The 19,619-nt window shown below is 37.3% G+C and overlaps 1 protein-coding gene across 1 annotated transcript in view; it reads right to left on the reverse strand.

Annotated features, from left to right (window-relative positions):
- Positions 1 to 19,619, reverse strand: part of LOC105816400 (contactin-associated protein-like 3) — a 156,860-nt gene that overhangs the window by 6,489 nt on the left and 130,752 nt on the right. Inside the window, exons 13-18 of the mRNA XM_012651809.1 lie at positions 18,351 to 18,521; positions 17,422 to 17,640; positions 14,751 to 14,990; positions 7,125 to 7,349; positions 5,728 to 5,861; positions 4,736 to 4,823 (exon numbers count right to left, since the gene is read on the reverse strand). Of these exons, the coding sequence (XP_012507263.1) occupies positions 4,736 to 4,823; positions 5,728 to 5,861; positions 7,125 to 7,349; positions 14,751 to 14,990; positions 17,422 to 17,640; positions 18,351 to 18,521 (1,077 nt within the window). The remainder of the gene's footprint in view (positions 1 to 4,735; positions 4,824 to 5,727; positions 5,862 to 7,124; positions 7,350 to 14,750; positions 14,991 to 17,421; positions 17,641 to 18,350; positions 18,522 to 19,619) is intronic.

The following is a 19,619-nucleotide window of genomic DNA, read 5'->3' on the forward strand; positions in this document are numbered from 1 at the left end:
GATGACTTTACATTAAATAGTTGTATTTTAAAGAGTCATAATTTTAGGGGAGATTAACTCTTAAAAACGTTGAATAAAAACATTGATGATTTAAGGGCAATTCTGTACTCCCAGCTTTTAACCAGCACTGCTAGCAATTATCATAGAACACATTTTTAGTAAAACTCAATTCCTACTGTGTTGACCTTTGTGTCTATATGACTCCCCTGTTACCTTGACATGGCAACACTGTCAAAGTCCTTCACTTTTGCTCCTCTTAGCTTATTAGCTCTAATCAAAATTGTATGTTGACCCATCTGGCCTCCCTTCCTGTGCTTTCTCCACCTGTGTGGTCCTGCATCCAGGCCCCTTCAAAATCTCTCTTCTCTTCCTTCAAAGCCTGCTCCTGAGTAAATTTACTTTTGCGTAAATCCCCAGTTATGGTTTTTGTGAACACTCTTAGGGGTATGCGTATTTTAGCAGAAGGCAAGGCATTAGGCCAAGGGAATGGGTCTCCAATATGGAATTTGAAACATTAGCACTTGAAGTTGTAGAAGAAAGAATATTTGAGGTAGGGCTGCCTTCTCAGCCCACTAAAGTCATGCCAAATAGACAGACATCTGACCTCACAGAAGAGTACCGCTTGGTTGAACTAAAGAAGGAAATGACTAGATAAGTGGACAATCTACACTTGTATGATATGGTAAACATTGCTACATGTGACCACTGAAATTCAAATCAACTAAAATTTTAAAAAATAACAAATTCAGTCTCTCAGTTGCACTAGCCACATTTCCAGCACTTATAAACACACTTGTTTCAAGTGTGTCTAGGGAATACCATACAGGACACCAACATATTTCAGCATCACAGAAAATTCTATTGGATGGCATTGGTCTGGCTGACTTATAGTTTCAAAGACCTTAAGACACTGGCGATCCCCACTGACTCCTGGTTAATGGATTAAGTTAGAAAATCTTAGAATTTTCTACTAAAGGGAATCATAGAAATAATTTAGTCCAGCTTCCTCATTTTACAGGTAAAGATGATCAATTGTTGATCTTCCTTGAAAAAAATCTGCAAAATTTCTATCTTCTTGATTTTTTTAGACTTTTTGTGTGTTTTTGTTTCATAATGTTGAGAGAGGCAACCCACCACTGGCTCTGAGTGTTTGCCTGTTTTACTAGGTTTGCCAAGAAATGCAAGACTCTGCTAGTGCTTTGCTCAGGCCATTTCTCAAGGCTGTATTTGGAGGAAGCAGCCCTGAGGAATGAGGTCTTGTCTCCCTCCAGGACAAAGCATAGGCTTGTTTACCACTTGCTATAAAATCGGTGGATTCCCCAAGCTCAGTGTTCCTCATTCAGCTGCAATGCAAACTCACTGTAGGTGCAGCATTCATCTGGGCCTCTATCATTTTCCCCTAAGACTTGAGGGCCAAAGGGATGCAATGCAAACATGCTGATGCTCATGAGGCCTGCTGTTCCATGAGTAATAGAGTCCTTTGTTTCTGTACCAGGAGTCTTATGTCATCTACCAGCATTCACAAAACAGTTATAGTCTTGTGTAACTTATTACTTGTAAGTCAGGTAAAATCCAAATCCCAGACCTAACATGTAACATCCCTTCTAAATGAGACAAATACTATACCATAAAAGTAATATAAAATATGTAGGTCAATTGAGTTTTAAGTGTTAAAATTATATGTCTTATGTGACATTTCCTCACAGAACTCAAAAGGCAATGTCCAGAAATATTTAATTACGAAAACTATTTGGCATTATCACATATATAGAGCTCTGTTTGAAATACAATCCTGCAATGCATTTTCTTCTACCCAGAATGTAAACCTCCTAAGGTTTAAAAGCACAGCTGCATTAGTATATAACTATCTACAGGCTATTTTTTTAATCTTCTGGGAGCAGTCAAAAAGACACATTCTGCAGCTTCTGCACTTTGTTTTGTTTTATATATATATATATATATATATATATTATTTTTTTAAGTTAGTATTTAAAAACACACACAGCAAAATCAAAAGAATACCAATAGTACCAAAGTAGTTGGAGAAATAAAACTTAACCAAAATTTGTTGTCAAAACTGCAAGGGGGTTCGGTCTAGGTCCAATTGATTGTCACACAAAAATCTAATTATAGAGACAACGAGGATTGCCAAGGAAGAAATGAAATTTTAATACAACAGACATCCAGCCAGGAGAACAGGAGAAGTTGCCTCAAATCCATCTCCCAGACTAAGGGAGACCATGGGCTTTGAAAGGAGGGACCATGTGCCTTGGGGCAGGTCCTAGTGTGTCTCACAGGGGCTATGTACATTGGGAAAGCTCGTGAAGGATGATGATTCTTGGCGAAAAGAACCTTGTTCTGGGGCCTTTGGAATCTCAAGTCCTTTGTCTTGCAGAACATCAGTCATTTCTGGGAAACATCTCAAAAGGTCAAGTAGTTAGTTAAGGGAGAGGGTTATATAGGGGCCATTTACAAAATGATAGTTTACATTTACTGGATTACAGTATTTTAAGTGTTCACATTCTTTAAGACTACATCTCAGATAAAATTCAAAGCTATGTAGAAAATTAGACATCTAAAGAGTTTACATTTAAATAGGTTTACTCTGAATTGATCTTGTGATAACCAATCTGAATGGTCTTCATTAAGTAAGACTACTCAAATGGCAAGATAATAACAGCATCTTAATTATGATGGATGCTGGGCCATTTTTTCAAAGGCATGTTAAGGTATATATTAATAAATTAGATTGGATATGAGCATTATTTTATTAGAATTGATCACATGCTAGCCTATGTTCCCTATTAACATGTGAATTTTTGTTACATGTGAGGATGGGTGTTGTGTCTCTCTTGTTCAGAGGCTTTCTCAATGCTTAATAAATTATTCATAGTCATTGCTCACCAAATATTTCTGAACAAATAGACGGATCAATGATTCACAGGGACTCATGAGAAATATACTGATAACTTAGCAGAGAGTGTTTTGGGTAACTTTCTCTGGAAAATTAGTGGCTTCACTATTAGTCAACTTGTCGGTCTATTTACCATAAGTTAAAAAAGCACTTCTTATACAACTCCAAACTTAAATATAAAATTGTAGTCGTGGTTTAATTATTAAATGATCTGAAAGCAGACAAAAATTGGCTATTCAGAACATGAATTGTTTTATTCATTTTTGTGTCAATGGAAAAGAACCCAAACTCTGTAAAATAATTTAAAGAGGTTTATTTTGAGTCAAATATGTGCAGCCATGGTCTGGAGAGCCACACCCAAGAAGCCTTGAGCAAGTGGACTTTCTGTGGTTGGGTTACAGTTTGGTTTTCTACATTTCAAGGAGACAGGAATTACACATAACATCACAGATCAGAAAATGGAAGGCGTACATTGGTTTGGCCTGAAAAGGCGGGACATCTCAAAGTGGGGGGTGGGGGAATTACAGGTTATAGGTGGGTTTAAAGATTCTTTGATTTGTAATAGGTTAAAGAGCTGAAGCTTTGTCTAAAGGCTTGGAATGTTTTAAGATAAGGAAGTCTGTTAATCAGAGAAACAAGCCACCAGACATATACTGAGACTCAAGTGATCTATTAAGTAAATTCATGACCTACAGATGTGGTTTAAGCTTTGTCTTGCATAGCCTTAGGCTTTTTACAGAGTTACAAAGGATATCTCCAAGAAGGAAAGGGGACATGTCTCACCTCCCTTCTCATGGCCAGCAACTCAGCTTTAGGGTACTTCTGGGGCCCCTTTGGCTGAGAGGGGGTCCATTCAGTCATCTCGGGGACTTAAGATTTTATTTTAGTTCACATTTGATTATTATCTCTACTTCTAGGCACAGGCAAAATAAATATTTATAACTTTCTGACTATATACTTCATTGCTGAATTTTAACTTGTTTTTTATACCATAAGTTACATGCCTTTTAATATACTGTCCTCAAATAAAAACAGTAACACATCTTCAACTCCACGTACTTATTTATTTAAAGGAAAACAAAAATGTATATAATGAATATTATTATTCTATTTTGATCCTCTTCATATTACATATAGTATATTTTGTTTTCTTGATTTACATAATCTTTTAAAAAGATTGTTTTCCTCAGTTACTATGTTATTAAGTTTAAAGCTAAGCTGTGCTTTTAAAGATGCTTCCCTGTCAGTATGATAGGCAATTATTGTAACATTCTACCGGGTGTAATAGGTATTTATGAACATTCCTCCCCTCTCCTGTTAGATACTAGCGTCATAGAGGACAGAAACAACAGGCAAAGTCGGACTCAGGACAGTTGACAACTGTATTCATCTGCTGAAAGAAAATAAACATTTTTTTCCTCTTGTCTTCAACTCAAACATAGTTTTATCATTGAATAGAGGTCTCTGGAGTTGATGCTGATTAACGCATAATCTGTGAACTTTGTATCTGCTTTGATAACATTTCACTTTTCAAGAAGTGTTATAAAAATACCGTGATCCATTATGCATGATTGCCAAGTGAGAGGTTCAGTGTGGAAGTATTTTGCCAGGAACACCCTCGCACGTCTCGCAGCAGCACTTACTCGTGATTACAGGTACACTCAGGCAGGAGTACCGTTTGCATCTTGATTGTCACTCACTGGGAAATTATTATTCAAGTAAGACAAGGGGCTTCTTTCAGCATGATGAATGCTTTTAGAGTCTGTGACAGGACACTTAGGATCTGATGTTTTTGGGGGAAAAGCTCTTTCTTCCACTTACCTAAAACCATTCCCAATATGAGGGATTTGACAGCGTTGAATTCTGTACCCGAGGACAAGATGACTTGTTTCTTTGCACTCTGGTTAACCTGTTAGATGTCCCATGAGAAGCAAACATGAAAAGGAAGTGTAATTTTAATGATAAGGAAGCAAAAGGAGAACAGGGAAAAAAAGATAAAAATCAATCACTTGTAAGTGCCCCTAGAAAGGATCAAGAAACCACCTTCGAACAATTAATCATTTAGACGGGGAAGCTATCTTATGAGAGTTCCTAGGATGCCATCAGCTACCACTCCACCCACTGTCTACTCCCTTCCCCGCTTTACTCTTCTTCATAATGGAAGAATCTGTAATTGGCAGAATCCACAAAAAAGATGGAATAAACTGCTTTAAACTTAAAAACTTCTTATTCTATGGAGAAAACCTGAAACATAAAGCCAAGAATTGCTGTTCTATGTACAGATTTAAAGTACATTCTCCTTCAAATGCCAGTGACAATGTGTAATTTACTTTCTCTGTTCTTACTCAGGTTTATTTTCTTGTATATTCCCACATTAATGAATATCTTGTGTACTTTTTTACTTGTGTCTGAATTGGGGTAGTATATGTTGCTTTATAATCTGAACGGGGCAGGTTCCCACTGAAATATCGGTTAACGGATTCCATCAATAGTCACCGTGATAAACTAGGGAACATTTCCCTACTGAGTAAAGTAGACATATAAGAACATTTTGGTATTTTAAATGGTAAAATATTAACAATAACTTTGACAGAATTACATGGCTAAACAAACAAAACAAAGCAAAATAAACAACCACCTCTCCTTCCCCTAGTCCTGGCTGCATTTGATTTCTCATCCTTGACTTGTGGAAGAGCAATACTGAATGGGTGGTTGTTTTATTAATAGTTATTATCACATTTTTGCATTAGGTTACTCTTTCTCAGAATCATAATCATAATGTGGTTATTTTGACTTTGATGTTGCTGCATTACCTCTACCATGACCACTGCTTCTTCTCTGCTAATCTTCACCTGGTGAAGGTGCCCATCAGCCATGTTTTTAAAATCAAAATTAAATGCGTCAGGATCTTGATGTCTGTCTAGTTTGTACCTAATCTGAAAACTTCCTACAGAGAAAAAACAAATGACATTTAAAATTAAAATATTTTACAAAACTCTTACTGCAGATTCTAGAGCACTTTTATTATTTTTTACTTAAGGCACTTTTGAATCTATTTAGCATAGATTTGGATGCACTCAATAGTCATCTTTCCTGGATAGTGATTCTTAAGTGCTATTCCAGCACCAAACTCTGAGTCCAACTATACTATTCTAAAAGTCAAGACCAAATGCATCACTAATAAGCGGTCTTCCCAAACTTTGCTTAAATGAAAAGGTTTAAATTACACATATGAAATCTCTGAACTCACATCTAAATTCATTATGACTATGATACTTATTCGATGAAATGAAACTCCATGCAATATTGTATCAACATTCAGTTTATATAATTGTAAGTTCTTTGAATAAGGCTTATTTTAATATGTTACTGACTTGCATAATTAAAAATTATTTTTAGAGCCAGAATTTTCTTCTAAAGTCTTTTGCCATAATCCAAAAATGAGAAAGAGAAAAGTTTTTGCCAGGAGACAAGGTTTCTATAGTATCCGCATCTTCTAACACACACACTGCATTCCCACATAGATGCACCCCCTCTTACTCATAACTCTTTTATGGCTTATACAAAGATCCTGTTAGTCAGAGATTTTATAGGTTTTTCAAGAAATTAAATTTTTGTGCTGGCTCACTACCTAACACAAACTTAAAGCTTGGGCTTCCTGTTCCATTGTGAAAGCCGTGCAATGCCCCAGTTGCCACTGTTTGAGAGACTGCCACTTCGCTCTTCCTCTTATATAAAAATGATATAACTAGTTTCTCAACCACTGATGGGATAAAGAGCAATTGTATTTCTCTGTTGCTTATGGAAATTGGCTTCTATGTAGTTTTACTATAACAACTACATTAATACTCCCCTAGTTTGCTTAGAATTAGCAGGGATATATGTCATATATCCAGATATCATATTTGAAATCATCACAATTTGATGATCATCATGCAGTAATAAAGACACGCTATCAATAATAAGATGTATAATTTTATATCAAATCTGTAAAATTATCAAATTTGTAATGGGAGAAAACATCCTAATTTAATCTTGAAATGCTAGCTGTTACGATAATCATTACGGATAGTACTGAAAAATCAAAAGATGTGGAGGGCAGGCAATTTTCTTTTCTTGCAGCTTGAATGCTGAGAAGACCTGCATCATTACAGTCCTATTTTTTCTAATTCAGGGTTGTTTTTCTTTTCTTTACACAAAAGATATTCACCATTGTTGGCGAGGATAATTGAAAGGTATTCCTCATAGAAAGAGCTCACATACAGCAATAAGCTCGGAGTTCGTGTGGTTCGGAAGCTCAGTGTGATCATTTCCCTGGTCAAGGTCGCATCCCTATGTAATGAAGAAGCAAGGGCGCTGGAGTTTTCACTTAAGATGTGATGTTCTTGAAAATTATAGGTCATCGAGGAGCCAGTTTCAAAATATGCAGAAATCTCTGGAACAACAAATACATTTGTTATGGTAACAAAATATAAGTCCAATGAATCCAACCCTTAAATATCCTGGGAGGTAAAGTAACAGTGAATGCTTTATTGTGTTGTTTGGATTATTTTCACTTTTTAAAGTCTTTTAAAAAATAAAGTTTGAAGAAAAAAGTAACAAATCCCAATACACTCAAAACACAGAATTCAATAAAATTTAATAGAGATTTCATTGAATTCTCCAAATTATCTTCACCTTAAATTTACATATAACTAATTCTCTGGTATAAATGTATAATTTAAAGGTAATCACTCTTATCTTTGGGATTCAATTTTTTCCCAAAATGTTAATTTTTAAAACAACCTTATTAAGATATAATGCATATGCCGTGCAACAGACTCAATTACAGTTTAAAATTCTGCGTCTTTTAGTATATTCACAGACTTGTGCAACCATCACCACAATCAATTTCAGAGTATTTTCACCATCCTCCACCTTTACATCCCTCCAAAACAATACCCTTTTATATCTATTAGCAGTCCCTCTCTGTTTCTCCCCAACATCTCAGCCTAGGCAACTACTAGTCTATTTTCTGTCTCCATAGAGATTCCTACTTTGGAGATTTCCTAACAGTGGAATTGTACAACATGTGGTCTTTTGTGTCTGGCTTCTTTCATTTAGTATGATATTTTCAAGGTTCCTTCATGTTGTAGCAGGTATGAGTATTTTATTCCTTTTCATTGATGAGTAATATTTCACTGTATGGATATACCACATTTGTTGATCTATTCATCAGCTGATGGACATTTGGGTTGTTTCTACTATTTGGCTATTACAAATAATGCTGCTATGAATATTCATATGTAAATTTTTGTGTGGACACATATTTTCATTTCTCTAGGTACATATACCGAGGAGAGAAATTGTTCAGTCTTATAATAACTCCATCTTTAACATTTTGAGGAACTGACAGTATTTTTTTCCAAAACAGCTGTATCATTTTACATTCCCAACAGCAATTATGAGAGTTTCAATATCTTCCCTTCCTCACCAGCATTTGTTACTGTCTTTCTTTTAAATTATAGCTCCCCTAGTGGGTATGAAGTCAGAACTCATTGTGGCTTTGATCTGCATTTCTCTACTAGCAAATAGTGCCAAGCATCTTTTCATGTGTTCATTGGCCATGAGTATATATTTGCTGAAGAAATATCTATTTATAAGCTTTGCTCATTATTTAATTGGGTTGTATTTTTATTATTCAATTATAAGAGCTCTTTAAATAATTTGAATACTACATCCTTGCAACATACATGATTTGCAAACATTTTCATCCATTTTTTGGGTTGTCTTTTCACTTTTTTTCAAAGTGAGCCCTTTGAATGACAACAGTTTTTAATTTTGATGAAGTCCAACTTATCTATTCTTTCTTTCTTTCTCCCATATTTTAAGTGTTTTCTAGTTTTAGCTATTACATCAAGGTTTATAATATATGTGGAGTACAGATTTGTGTATGTGTTAGACAGAAGGCCAGTTTCATTCTTGTGCATGTGCATGTGGATATCCAGTTGTCCTGGAGACTATATTTTCCCCATTGGATTGATTGTCTTGGCACTTCTTGTAAAATGCACTGACCATAATGTGAGAGCACATATCTAGATTTTTCAATATATTTGCTTAGTTGCTTAATTCCTCTGGATAGAACTTCCAGTACTATGATAAATAAAAGTGGTGAGACTGGGCATACTTGTTATGTTTCTGCTTTTAGGGAAGAAGCTTTCACCATTGAATATGATGTTAGCTGCAGGTTTATATATACAGCCTTTATCATATTAACGAAGTTCCCTTCTATTCCTAGTTTATTGAGTGGTTTTTTTTTTTTTGAGACAGAGTTTCACTCTGTTGCCCTGGCTAGAGTGAGTGCCATGGAGTTAGCCTAGCTCATAGCAACCTCAGACTCCCGGGCTCAAGTGATCCTACTGCCTCAGCCTCCCGAGTAGCTGGGAGTACAGGCATGCGCCACCATGCCCGGCTAATTTTTTCTATATATTTTTAGTTGTCCGTAGAGACGGGGTCTCGCTCTTGCTCAGGCTGGTCTTGGACTCCTGAGCTCAAAGGATCCGCCTGCCTCGGCCTCCCAGAGAGCTAGGATTACAGGCGTGAGCCACCGCACCCGGCCATATTGAGTGTTTTTTTTAAATTATGAAAGGGTTTGGAGTTTGTTACATTTTTCAGCAACAATTAAGATATTCATGTATTTTTCCCTTATTCTACTAATCTTGTATAACACATTGACTGAATATGTCATGGAATTGACTTGAGGCCTCCTCTTGTTTCTGATGTTAATCTTGGTGTTCTCTTGTACATGAGTTATTTTTCTCTTATTGCTCTTAAGATTTCCTTTTTGAATTTGGCTGTCAACATTTTTACTAAGATGAGTCTAGGTATGGATTTCTTTGTGTTTATCCTACCTGGATTTTATTGAGCTTCTGTATGTGTAGATTAATGATTTTCATTTATTTGGGGATGTTTTTAACCATTACTTTTCAAAAATTTTTTGATCCTTTCTCTCCTCTCCTTCTGGTATTATCAGTTATGTGTATGTTGGTGTGCTTAATTATGTCTGATGCTTCTGTGATAATGTTCATTTTTCTTCATTATTATTTCTCTCTGTTCTTCAGGATATATAATCTTTATTGATCCATCTTCAAGTTTGCTAAGTTTTTCTTCTGCCAGTACAAATTTACTGTTAAGTCTTTGTAGGGAATTTTCCATTTCAATTATTGTACTTTTGATGCCAGAATTTCTATTTGTTCTTCTTAAATTTTTTTATCTATTATAATTCTACATTTGATGAGATGATGTCACCATACTTTCTCTCACTCCTTTAAGCATGATGTCTTAGTCTGCTTAGGCTGCTATAACAAAATATTAATACCATAAACTAGGTGGCTTAAAGAACAAAGTTTCCCCAACCCCAACAATTCTGGAGGTTGGAAAGTGTGTGATCAAGGTACCAACAGATTCAGTGTCTGGTGAGAACCCTCTTTCTGGTTTGCAGGTGACCTTCTTCTTGCTATATCCTCACATAGTGGGGGGAGAGAGGGCTCTGATCTCTTCTTCTTATTATAATGACACTAATCCCATCATGGGAGCTTCACCCTCATGACCGAATTACCTAAACTTAATTACCTACCAAAGGCCCCACCTCTACAAACTATCATGTTGGTGATTAGGACTTTAACATATGAATTTTGGGGGGATATAAACATTCAATCCATAGAATGTGGTTACTTTTGCTTCTTTGAACATATTAATAACAGCAGCTTTGGAATTTTTGCCTGCTTATGTCTGGTATCTGGACTTTCTTTTTTTTTTTTTTTTCAGCCTATGTTTGAGGACCAGGCAAGGTAGCTATCAGTGGTTTTAAAAGGGAAACCCCAATTATATCCTCAAATTTTAATCTCGTTTATTCATTCTCAGAGTACCTGGCCAAATTATCATACCTTGTTGATAGGTGGTATAGGTGGTGAACAAGTTACATCTAAAGTCTATGCCAAGCATGCATTGATAGAATTCTTTTATTTCTTTTTGAAATATAGTCAATTTACACTGCTTACATGTCAGTGTGAAATAAAGACTACTATGTATTGCAATTGATGGCATCTAATCTTGTTTCTTCAGCTAGGTAGTACACTGAACAGTTTCTTTTTTCATGAATTCTCAAGTAGACCTTGGTAACTCTGAACACATCTTAAAAGATCCATTCCAATGTCAAATGTAGAGTAACTGAAATTCTTAAAAAAAAAATTAAAAACAAATTTTAAAAACCCGGAAGTATGTATTAAGTACCTATAGTCCTTATCTTCAGTTTTTCTAAATTTTTATCCTCATTTAATGCCATTTCTGAATCCACATTTGGAAATTCTTAATTCTTCGTATTTCTTTTTATTTTATAGGGTAGAACCTCTCATGAATACTTTTTAATGGATTGAGATATAGTTATATACAGTTAATGTTCATAGTCACCTAAAATTATTTTTTTCCTTCTTTTTTCCCCCCTCCGCTACTCTGAAGGAACTAAAATTATTTTTTTCTTCACTGACCCTCAACTCTCTGCCTCTGGGCCTTAACTCTGTGCCTCCAGGCAAGATTGTGCACCTGGACAGCAGGCTCCATTACATGATTCCTGGGCATAGCCTCCTGGTGACTCACTGCTATTGTTACTTGTCCCTGAGGCTGCATCAGAAGAACAAGGACAAGTGGTTTGAGGAGAAGGAAAGAGGAATTTATTCATTTGCCAGCAAATGAAGAGGTTGGCAGAGTTCTGTCTCAGAGTACCAACGTTCTGGTATCTGGACTTTCTCAAAGACAGTTTCTCTTGCCTGCTTTTTCCATGTGTGGATCACACTCTCCTATTTCCTTGCATGTCTCCTGACTCTGTATTTTGGCTGAAAATTTGGCATTGTAGATTACATGACACTTCTGGATACAGATTCTCCCCAGGGCTGCAGCTGTTGCTGTTGATTTTTTGTTAGTTTAGTGACTTGGCTGGACTATTTCAGTGAAGTCTGTTTCCCCTGAAGTGCGTAGCCTCTGATGTCACTCCTCACAGAGTATATCCCTGGTCATGTGCACAGTCACCTGTTTTCTCAAGGCTCTCTTTGACTGTTTCTTCACCTCTTCTCTATGTTAACCCATCTGCGGCTGTTGGTACCATACCCAGATGTGAGCTTCCACTTCTTGTCTGCTGTTTGCTTTATTGTATTCAGCAATGCGCCAGGGCATAAACTGCTCCACAATTCAGGCCCCTTTGCTGAATTAGTCTTGGTTCCAGTTGTTGAAACTTGTTTAGACTCTAGGAGGAATCTTACCTGTCTCATTCCCTATTTTTTTCTGTTAAACTTCTAGTTTGTCTATGATTTAACGTGTTGCTCTCTTGGAGCTATCAACCTCCTCTTAAGTGCTTACTACCAGAATCTTCACTGTCTTTGAAAGTACCAATAGGCTTATATATACCCATGCTCTGTTTCAAATAAAATCAGTTCATTTGGGGAGGGCTACAGAGCTCTGTGTTTTCAAACCTCTGTCTCACTGTTCTGAAGCTGTGGGTAGTGACAGCAGTCTGCTTCTTTGGAGTGAAACCTTTCCTTACAAGTAGAGCGCAGGTTGGGCATGGTGACCTCGTGCCTTGCCTCTCCTCATGGTGGAAACTTTACTTATAAGCAAGTTGGAGTGAGGGCAGCTGAGACCCGGTATTCTCAAGCTGCCACACCTGGAGAGCTTCTGTCCTGGAAATGAGTACTTGCTGCAGCAAGAAAGCCCCAGACGTCTCTGTTGCTTCTGCCTGGATCGAAGTCCTGCCACACAAAGCTGGGGGCGATGAAAAATGCTGGCACCCGATCTTGGGAATAAAGCAGTATTTTTGGAGTAGGAACTAGGGAGAAAGGACACCTCTGGCTTCTTGGCTGTACCCGCATAAAGTAGAGCTTCCATCATGTGGGGCTGGGACAGGGAGGTACAGGGAATGGGTCTTGGATGAAATGCCTCAAACTCTTATTGTTATTACTAAGATTAATAAATGTTTCTTCATTTGATGTACTACTCCCTTAGGAGATTTTCTAGTGACTTTAAAGAGGTGGGTTTTTTAAATAACAATTTTTAGAAGTCATGGCTGTCTTACATGGGAGAGGGTTTACGGAGCTCCCTATACGGCCATTCAGCCAGTGTCTCTCAGAGGACCAAGGTTTTTTTAATTTAAATTTCACCTCTTCTTTAAAAATCTATTGCTTTGTAGGAAGCATGAAACAGATCTCCTTCAGTAGCTAGGAAGAGGATGATTTGAGGACCAAGCCTTCTTCAAAATCAGAATTTAGCCATTTTCTTTTATGTCAAAGATCTTTCTCAGATTTACTATTTATCAGAAAATAAAAGCTAATCCAAAGCGATGTCTGCAGTGTTCTGAGAGATGATGAAAGCTTTTCAGCTTCCCCTAAAACATTTTATAAAAGGTTGACGTTTTAATTTTATATCAGATTAACTCCCAAATGTGTTTTGTACATACACACACACACACACACAAACACACAGAACCCAAATGTTCTTATAAATAAAAGGAAGATGTTGAAAGGTGGTTATTGTCTTAGATTACTGTTCCACTCTTTCTAGTTCCATAGAATATAAAGAATTTCTGTAAATCCAGACCATTCTTATGAGATTAAGTAATTTAACTATGATTTACCCCATAGGCACTGGAGGGCCATTTTCCATTCACCTACAATGCAATCTCTATGTCTAATCTAATTTTAGGTTACAAAATAACATTTAAATTGCACTTAGCAAACGTGGACTAGGAATTACTTAGAAATCGACTCTTGTGCTCATGAGGAAGTGGTCACCTTGAAGTTGACCTTCAGATAGGAACAAGGCTCTGTATTTGTACCAGAACTATGTTATTTGTTATCACACATAGATCTTAAGCTGTAATTCATTCAAGAGGATTAACAGAAGACTTATGAAGGTGTTTTTTTGAAAATTTCAATGAATTCTAGATAACTAATTTCAAAATTCTTTTGAAAGTCACACAATTTATGTAGTAATTAATGCCCGTTGTGCTGCTAAACATGATATATGGGTGTCAGACCAGACACATTTAAAAAGCTATTAAATTTAGCTTTGATGACTCAATACCCTAAAAGTATTACAAGTATAAGTATATTCAGGAAGTTAGTACAGTATATTTAACAGCAAAACCAGTCCCTTCCTTCCTTTCAAAATATGATTTATACCTGAGCAGAAGCGGTATGATACTCCACTATATTCCTCTAAGAACAGGTACTTAAACAGCTTAGGGCAAAGTGTCTGAATGATCCCCTTAATGACATGTCAACATTTAATTAAATATGCATTTCCTTTCCTAGTTAATATGCTTGGTTTATAAGAAAAGGCAATTTTAAAATGTCTTTTTGCATCACTTCGAATCATTGTCATAAATAACAATGAGCAGAAGGATTGCTTGAGACCCGGAGTTTGAGTCCAGCCTGAGCAACACAGCGAGACTCCATCTCTAAAAAGTTCAAATAAATTTTAAAAAAAGATGCTTTAATGATTTTAAAATCAGAGTAACCCAAGGACAGAGTTTTGAAACCAAATCATTTCAAAAGGCTTAGCATTGAACAGAAAACGGGAGGTAACACAGAGATCTTCCACATAAGAAATGCAGAGAGGACTGACAGCCTCAGGTTTTCAAAGATAGTCATTCCCCTTCCATTCAGTAGAGGAATTTGGAACAGAGATGATTGTATTTCAAATAGTTCCCCAATATTATCCTTTCTTTTTTATGTCAAATGCCAGAAGTGTTCTTCATAGTCTTAGTTTCCCACATTTTCTCTGTTACCTGCTCCCTGGCCACACTCACCATCTGCGCAGAACGGCCCGTCGTAGGCAGAGAAGGCACAGTCACAAGCGATCCCTCTGCGTTTCTCTCTACATCTGCCGCCATTGCGACACAAGTGTCCATAGCTGCTGCAGTGTCCTGCACACCCCGGCTCCACCCCTGGCGTCACTGTGGCTCTCTCCTCCAGATCCACCGCCATCCCGTTCAGTCGCAGAGACCTAATGCAGCCCAGAAAGCCTCTCTGTCTGGTGGCTGTGCCCCCTACAAGGGAAACACTGCAAATAGAAATGTGTTCCTTGGTATTTTATTAGGATTTTATGTCCATGTCAAACTCAGGCCTTATGGAGAATGGTAAAAATTGCAATTTGTCAAAAAATGTTGTGAACATATAAATTTTTGAAAATATAAACTGTTATCAGATATCATGAAACTTTAAATGACATTGAAATAAAACATTTATTCACGTAACTTTTAAGCAAAATGAGCTTGGCAAATATTCACTCTAAAATATTTCTTTAATTTCAGTTAAGAAAGATTTTTACTTTAGTTTCTTTACACAGACAACATATAAACCACATCATCATTTTACTTTTGTTTATGAACAATAATATGCATTGTACGGTTAGGTGTGAACTTTCAACATTTTTACAATAATTAGAATATATGTAGATAAATTCTTTATTTTGATGGACTCTCACAATAAAGTGTGAAAAGAGATTGAGGCAAAGAAAGGGAAGTTGGAAGGGGTGAAACCACCCTCAGGGTCTCACCCAGGTTTGTCCCTTACTCCATCCACTCCCCTCTGGGGACACAGAGGTAAACCTGAACTGAGTAATGCACATATTTCTACTTCATCATGTCCAATCTGAATGCTAAAGAAAATATTTAGAAAGGTTTACACTTGTGTGGAGGAAAACGCCATTATAAGGGCAATAATTCTCCATGTCAGGATCATAGAATTACCTGGAGTTTGTGAAAGATGCAGATTCCTGAGGTTCCTTCCAGAGACTCTGGTTCAGTGGGCCTAAAGGAAGGGCCCCAAATCTGAATTTTCTTTTGTTTTTCTTTTTTTTCCGAGACAGGTTCTCACTCTGTCACCCAGGCTGGAGTGTAGTGGTGCAATCATAGCTCACTGCAACCTTCAACCTGGGGGCTCAAGCAATCCTCCTACCTCAGCCTCCCAAGTAGCTAGGACTATAGGTGCACCCCCCCCCCCCACCACACCTGGCTAATTTTTCTTTTAGAGACAGGATCTCACTATGTTGCCCAGGCTGGTCTCAAACTTCCACCTCAAGCAGTCCTCTTGTCTCGGCCTCCAAAAGTACTGGATTACAGGCGTGAGCCACCACACCCGGCTCCAAATCTGAATTTTCAAGCAGCTTCAGGGATGATTCTGAAGTCAGTGATTCATCCACCACGGTTTTATAAATTTTATCTTAATGTTAATGTTTATTCTAGCTGAATCTTTATGCTCATTTTGTTCCAAGGCATTCCATTAAATAATCCCCAGGATTACAAGTGAGAAAATGAAGTTCCTTAATTTGACTCATCTGTGTGTTCCTCCTTTCAGATAGTTTGATGGTTTCAACTCCTTTGAAGAGGCCTCATCTCACCCTAATATGAGAACTAACAATGCTTGAAGCTAGGTTTTAGGGAGCCCTGGTGTATACACCCCTCTCCACACACACAGTCTCACACTCTCACACACATAATCACACACACTCACACTCTCTCACATACTCACACACTCTCGCACACACCCGCACACACTCATTGTTCAGCATTCAGTACCCGGAAGTTGTGTGTATCCTCCTGCATAGTAGGCTGTGTGATAACTTGTGATTTAGTCCAGTTTTTAATTGGATGGTGTCCTTGTTTGCTTTAAAATGCATAAGAAATGAGGAAGTGAGAGCTACTTCCTTAATCTGCTTGGTTCCTAAATTAGAACAGAGTAGTCCGGAAAGTCATACAGCAAAATATATTTTTCCCTTGGGGAAAAACAAACAACAATGATAAAACAGTAAATAAGCAAACTCAAGGGCAGCCTTCCATAGCCCATAGCCCTAACCTTTAAATGACTTGGACCGTGAGAATAAAGGAGTGAGACCTGGGTATAAACAGGAAGCGCGTGATGAGAGAGCAGCAGGAGGAGGGACAGTGAGGAAAATCAGGAGTGGGGCTTCTGAAAGCCTCATGTGAGTAGACACGCTGTCCTGCTTCTGCCCACAGGTCTCCTTGAGCGGACACTGGATGACCTCTGTCCCAATTATAACACCACTGAGAAGTGAAACTGAAGAACTGGATAAAAATTTCTGATTATTGCACTATTAGTGTTGATAAAATCTAATGTTGATACAATTTGTGACAAGTGTCACAAATGCTGATCCCTGTAATATAAATGGTTCAAGCATGGGGACTGGCTGTCATGGGTTTAGATCCCTCTTGCTAGTTGGTTATTCCACCCTCTGAGGCTAGGTTATTTCATCTGTAAACAGGTGACAATAATACCTACACAGTGAGATATCAAATAAGAAGCACACAGCAAGTTCCTGGAACCAACTAGGTCATCAGTAAAGAGTGCCAATAGTAGTAGTTGCCTGCAATCATTGCTATCAATATTTTACAGTTTTGATCTTCTCTCGGTCCATGTCTGCCCTCATGTCAAGTTCCATTATAAACCAACGGCACTCACCAATGAAGAGCTGGCTGTTGAGCTGTAAACGGACGTGCCCATTCACAGGGGCAGGTTGCATCTTTTGAGGGAGTTGGTCTACTTGAAGAGACGCTCCTTTGACGTTCCTTTCTGCTCTCAAGTGGTGCCACCGATTGTCATTAAAGAGAGTGGGTGACTGCACCGTAACCTCACAAGGCCCATTCCCCACATCGAAGGAAAAGGTCACGTCAGTGGGAGCTGGAAATATTATATATGAATATTGCTCAAGTTAATTCACAGGGGAGAAAATTTAGACTTGTGTAGACATAGGAAAATATCATGACATGCTCATTACGAAAGGGGACAATGACAGTGATGCAGAAAAAAGTCTGAGTTGGGGAGGGGGCTATAAAATCAAAACAAAACTAGAGGAAAAAACAAAATAAAACAAAACTGATTTTTAACATACTTATCTTTACAGTTTACCATTCAATCTTACTAAGTCCTAAATAGTAGCAATATATATGCATTGCTAGAATACCAAATAGTATTCGTTTTACATGTTTAAGTAATTTTACTTAAAAATGGCTCAAAGCCTCATGCAATTTTAAAAACACTAAATTTAATTTTTGACAGTAATAAATTAAGCTTTGGGCACATGAAAAATAGTACTTCTGGTTAAGTATTAATTCAGTAAATTATTGGATGAGGTTGGTTTAAAGTTCTGACCATAGTTGGCATAGTCAAGAGAAGGTATAACATTTTAATGAATTATTACATGCTTCATGCCTCAAAGTTTTGGTTTCTCTTAAAAATAAAAATGATTAACTAAAATCATAGAATTTTAGTACTTAATAAAGAAATACAATTATAAAGTAAGAATGACAATACTTTAAAATTTTGATCAGTTAAAGCTTTCATTGCTAAAAAATGGCCATCCTATGACTTGTAAAGTATGGGCGACTCACCACGCAGCTCGATCCTGATAAAGTCCGTGATCCCCAGGTTTTCCATGAACACACCAGAGGAAACTGTGGTCTTAAAAAAGAAACTCACATCAGCAGTAAGTTCTCCATGGAAAGTAGGGAAATGAAGGTATGAAGTCTCCGTGTTGAAGGAAGCTGAATTCCAAAATGACTCTTGTTTCCAAAAAGACAAAAGGAAAAAAAATCATGAAACAAAAATAACATTTACATTTTATACTTACAGGATTATTACTTCTAAATGTATTAATAATCTATATAATCCTTTACTGGGGGTTCCAAACATCCATGTCATGTAGTCGTGACATTGACAGCCAAGTGGTGATCATTTTGAGGACTGGAATTCAGTGTTGAGAAAGGGCTAGGCAAGGCAAAGCAGAAGCGTGAGGCCAGTTAGGAGACAACACCAGCCGAGCAGTGGAGGTGCTGGGACAGGCCCGGGTCCAGAATCATTTCAAAGTTGGAGGCAACAGAATTGACTGATGAATTGGATGTGGGATGTGAGGGGAAGGGTGAAGTCTGAGATGACTCCAGAGTTTTTGCACTAACTGGGATGGGGGACAATTTTGAAAAAGCAGGTTTCAGAAGTGGCTCAGTTTGGGACATGTTAAATTTGAGATACCTACCAGGCATCCAAGTGGAGATTTAAAGGAGGCAGTTGGATGTACGACTCTAGAAGCCAGAGCCCAGACTTTTTTTTTCTGTCTTTCTTACAAAGAAAACTGTCCTAGTAATTCCCTCCATAGCAAAAACAAACAACAACAACAACATTTTTTTGTCCTTCTATTCCAGAATCCATTCTAGGACTACACATTACATTTATTTCCCCAGTCTCCATTCTGGAACTATCAATCTTTTCTTATCTTTTTGTTCTATGACTTTTTTTTCTTTTTAGCATTTCTCAGTTGAATGTTCCTCTATTTCAATGTGTCTGACATATTCATGATTAGATTCATGTTATGCATTTTTGTAAAAAATACCACCAAGGTGAGTCTGTGTTCTTTGCAATGTGTCACACCGGGAGGCAGGCAATGCTGATTAGCCCCGTGACTGGGCATGTCTGCTTTGATTGCCTTGCAAAGTGGTATTTGTCAAGTTTCTCCCATATGGAGTTACTATCTTTCTCTTTGTAATTCATCCATATTTGGGCACTTAAGGCTACGAAAACATAACCTTACTCACTTTTTCAAACTGCCACCACTGGTTTTATAATTTATTGCTGGTTCTTCATTGAATTATTATTATTATTATTAT

Source organism: Propithecus coquereli, unplaced genomic scaffold (genome assembly GCF_000956105.1).
Source record: "Propithecus coquereli isolate 6110/MARCELLA unplaced genomic scaffold, Pcoq_1.0 Scaffold370, whole genome shotgun sequence".
In the NCBI taxonomy this organism is placed as follows: Eukaryota; Metazoa; Chordata; class Mammalia; order Primates; family Indriidae; genus Propithecus; species Propithecus coquereli.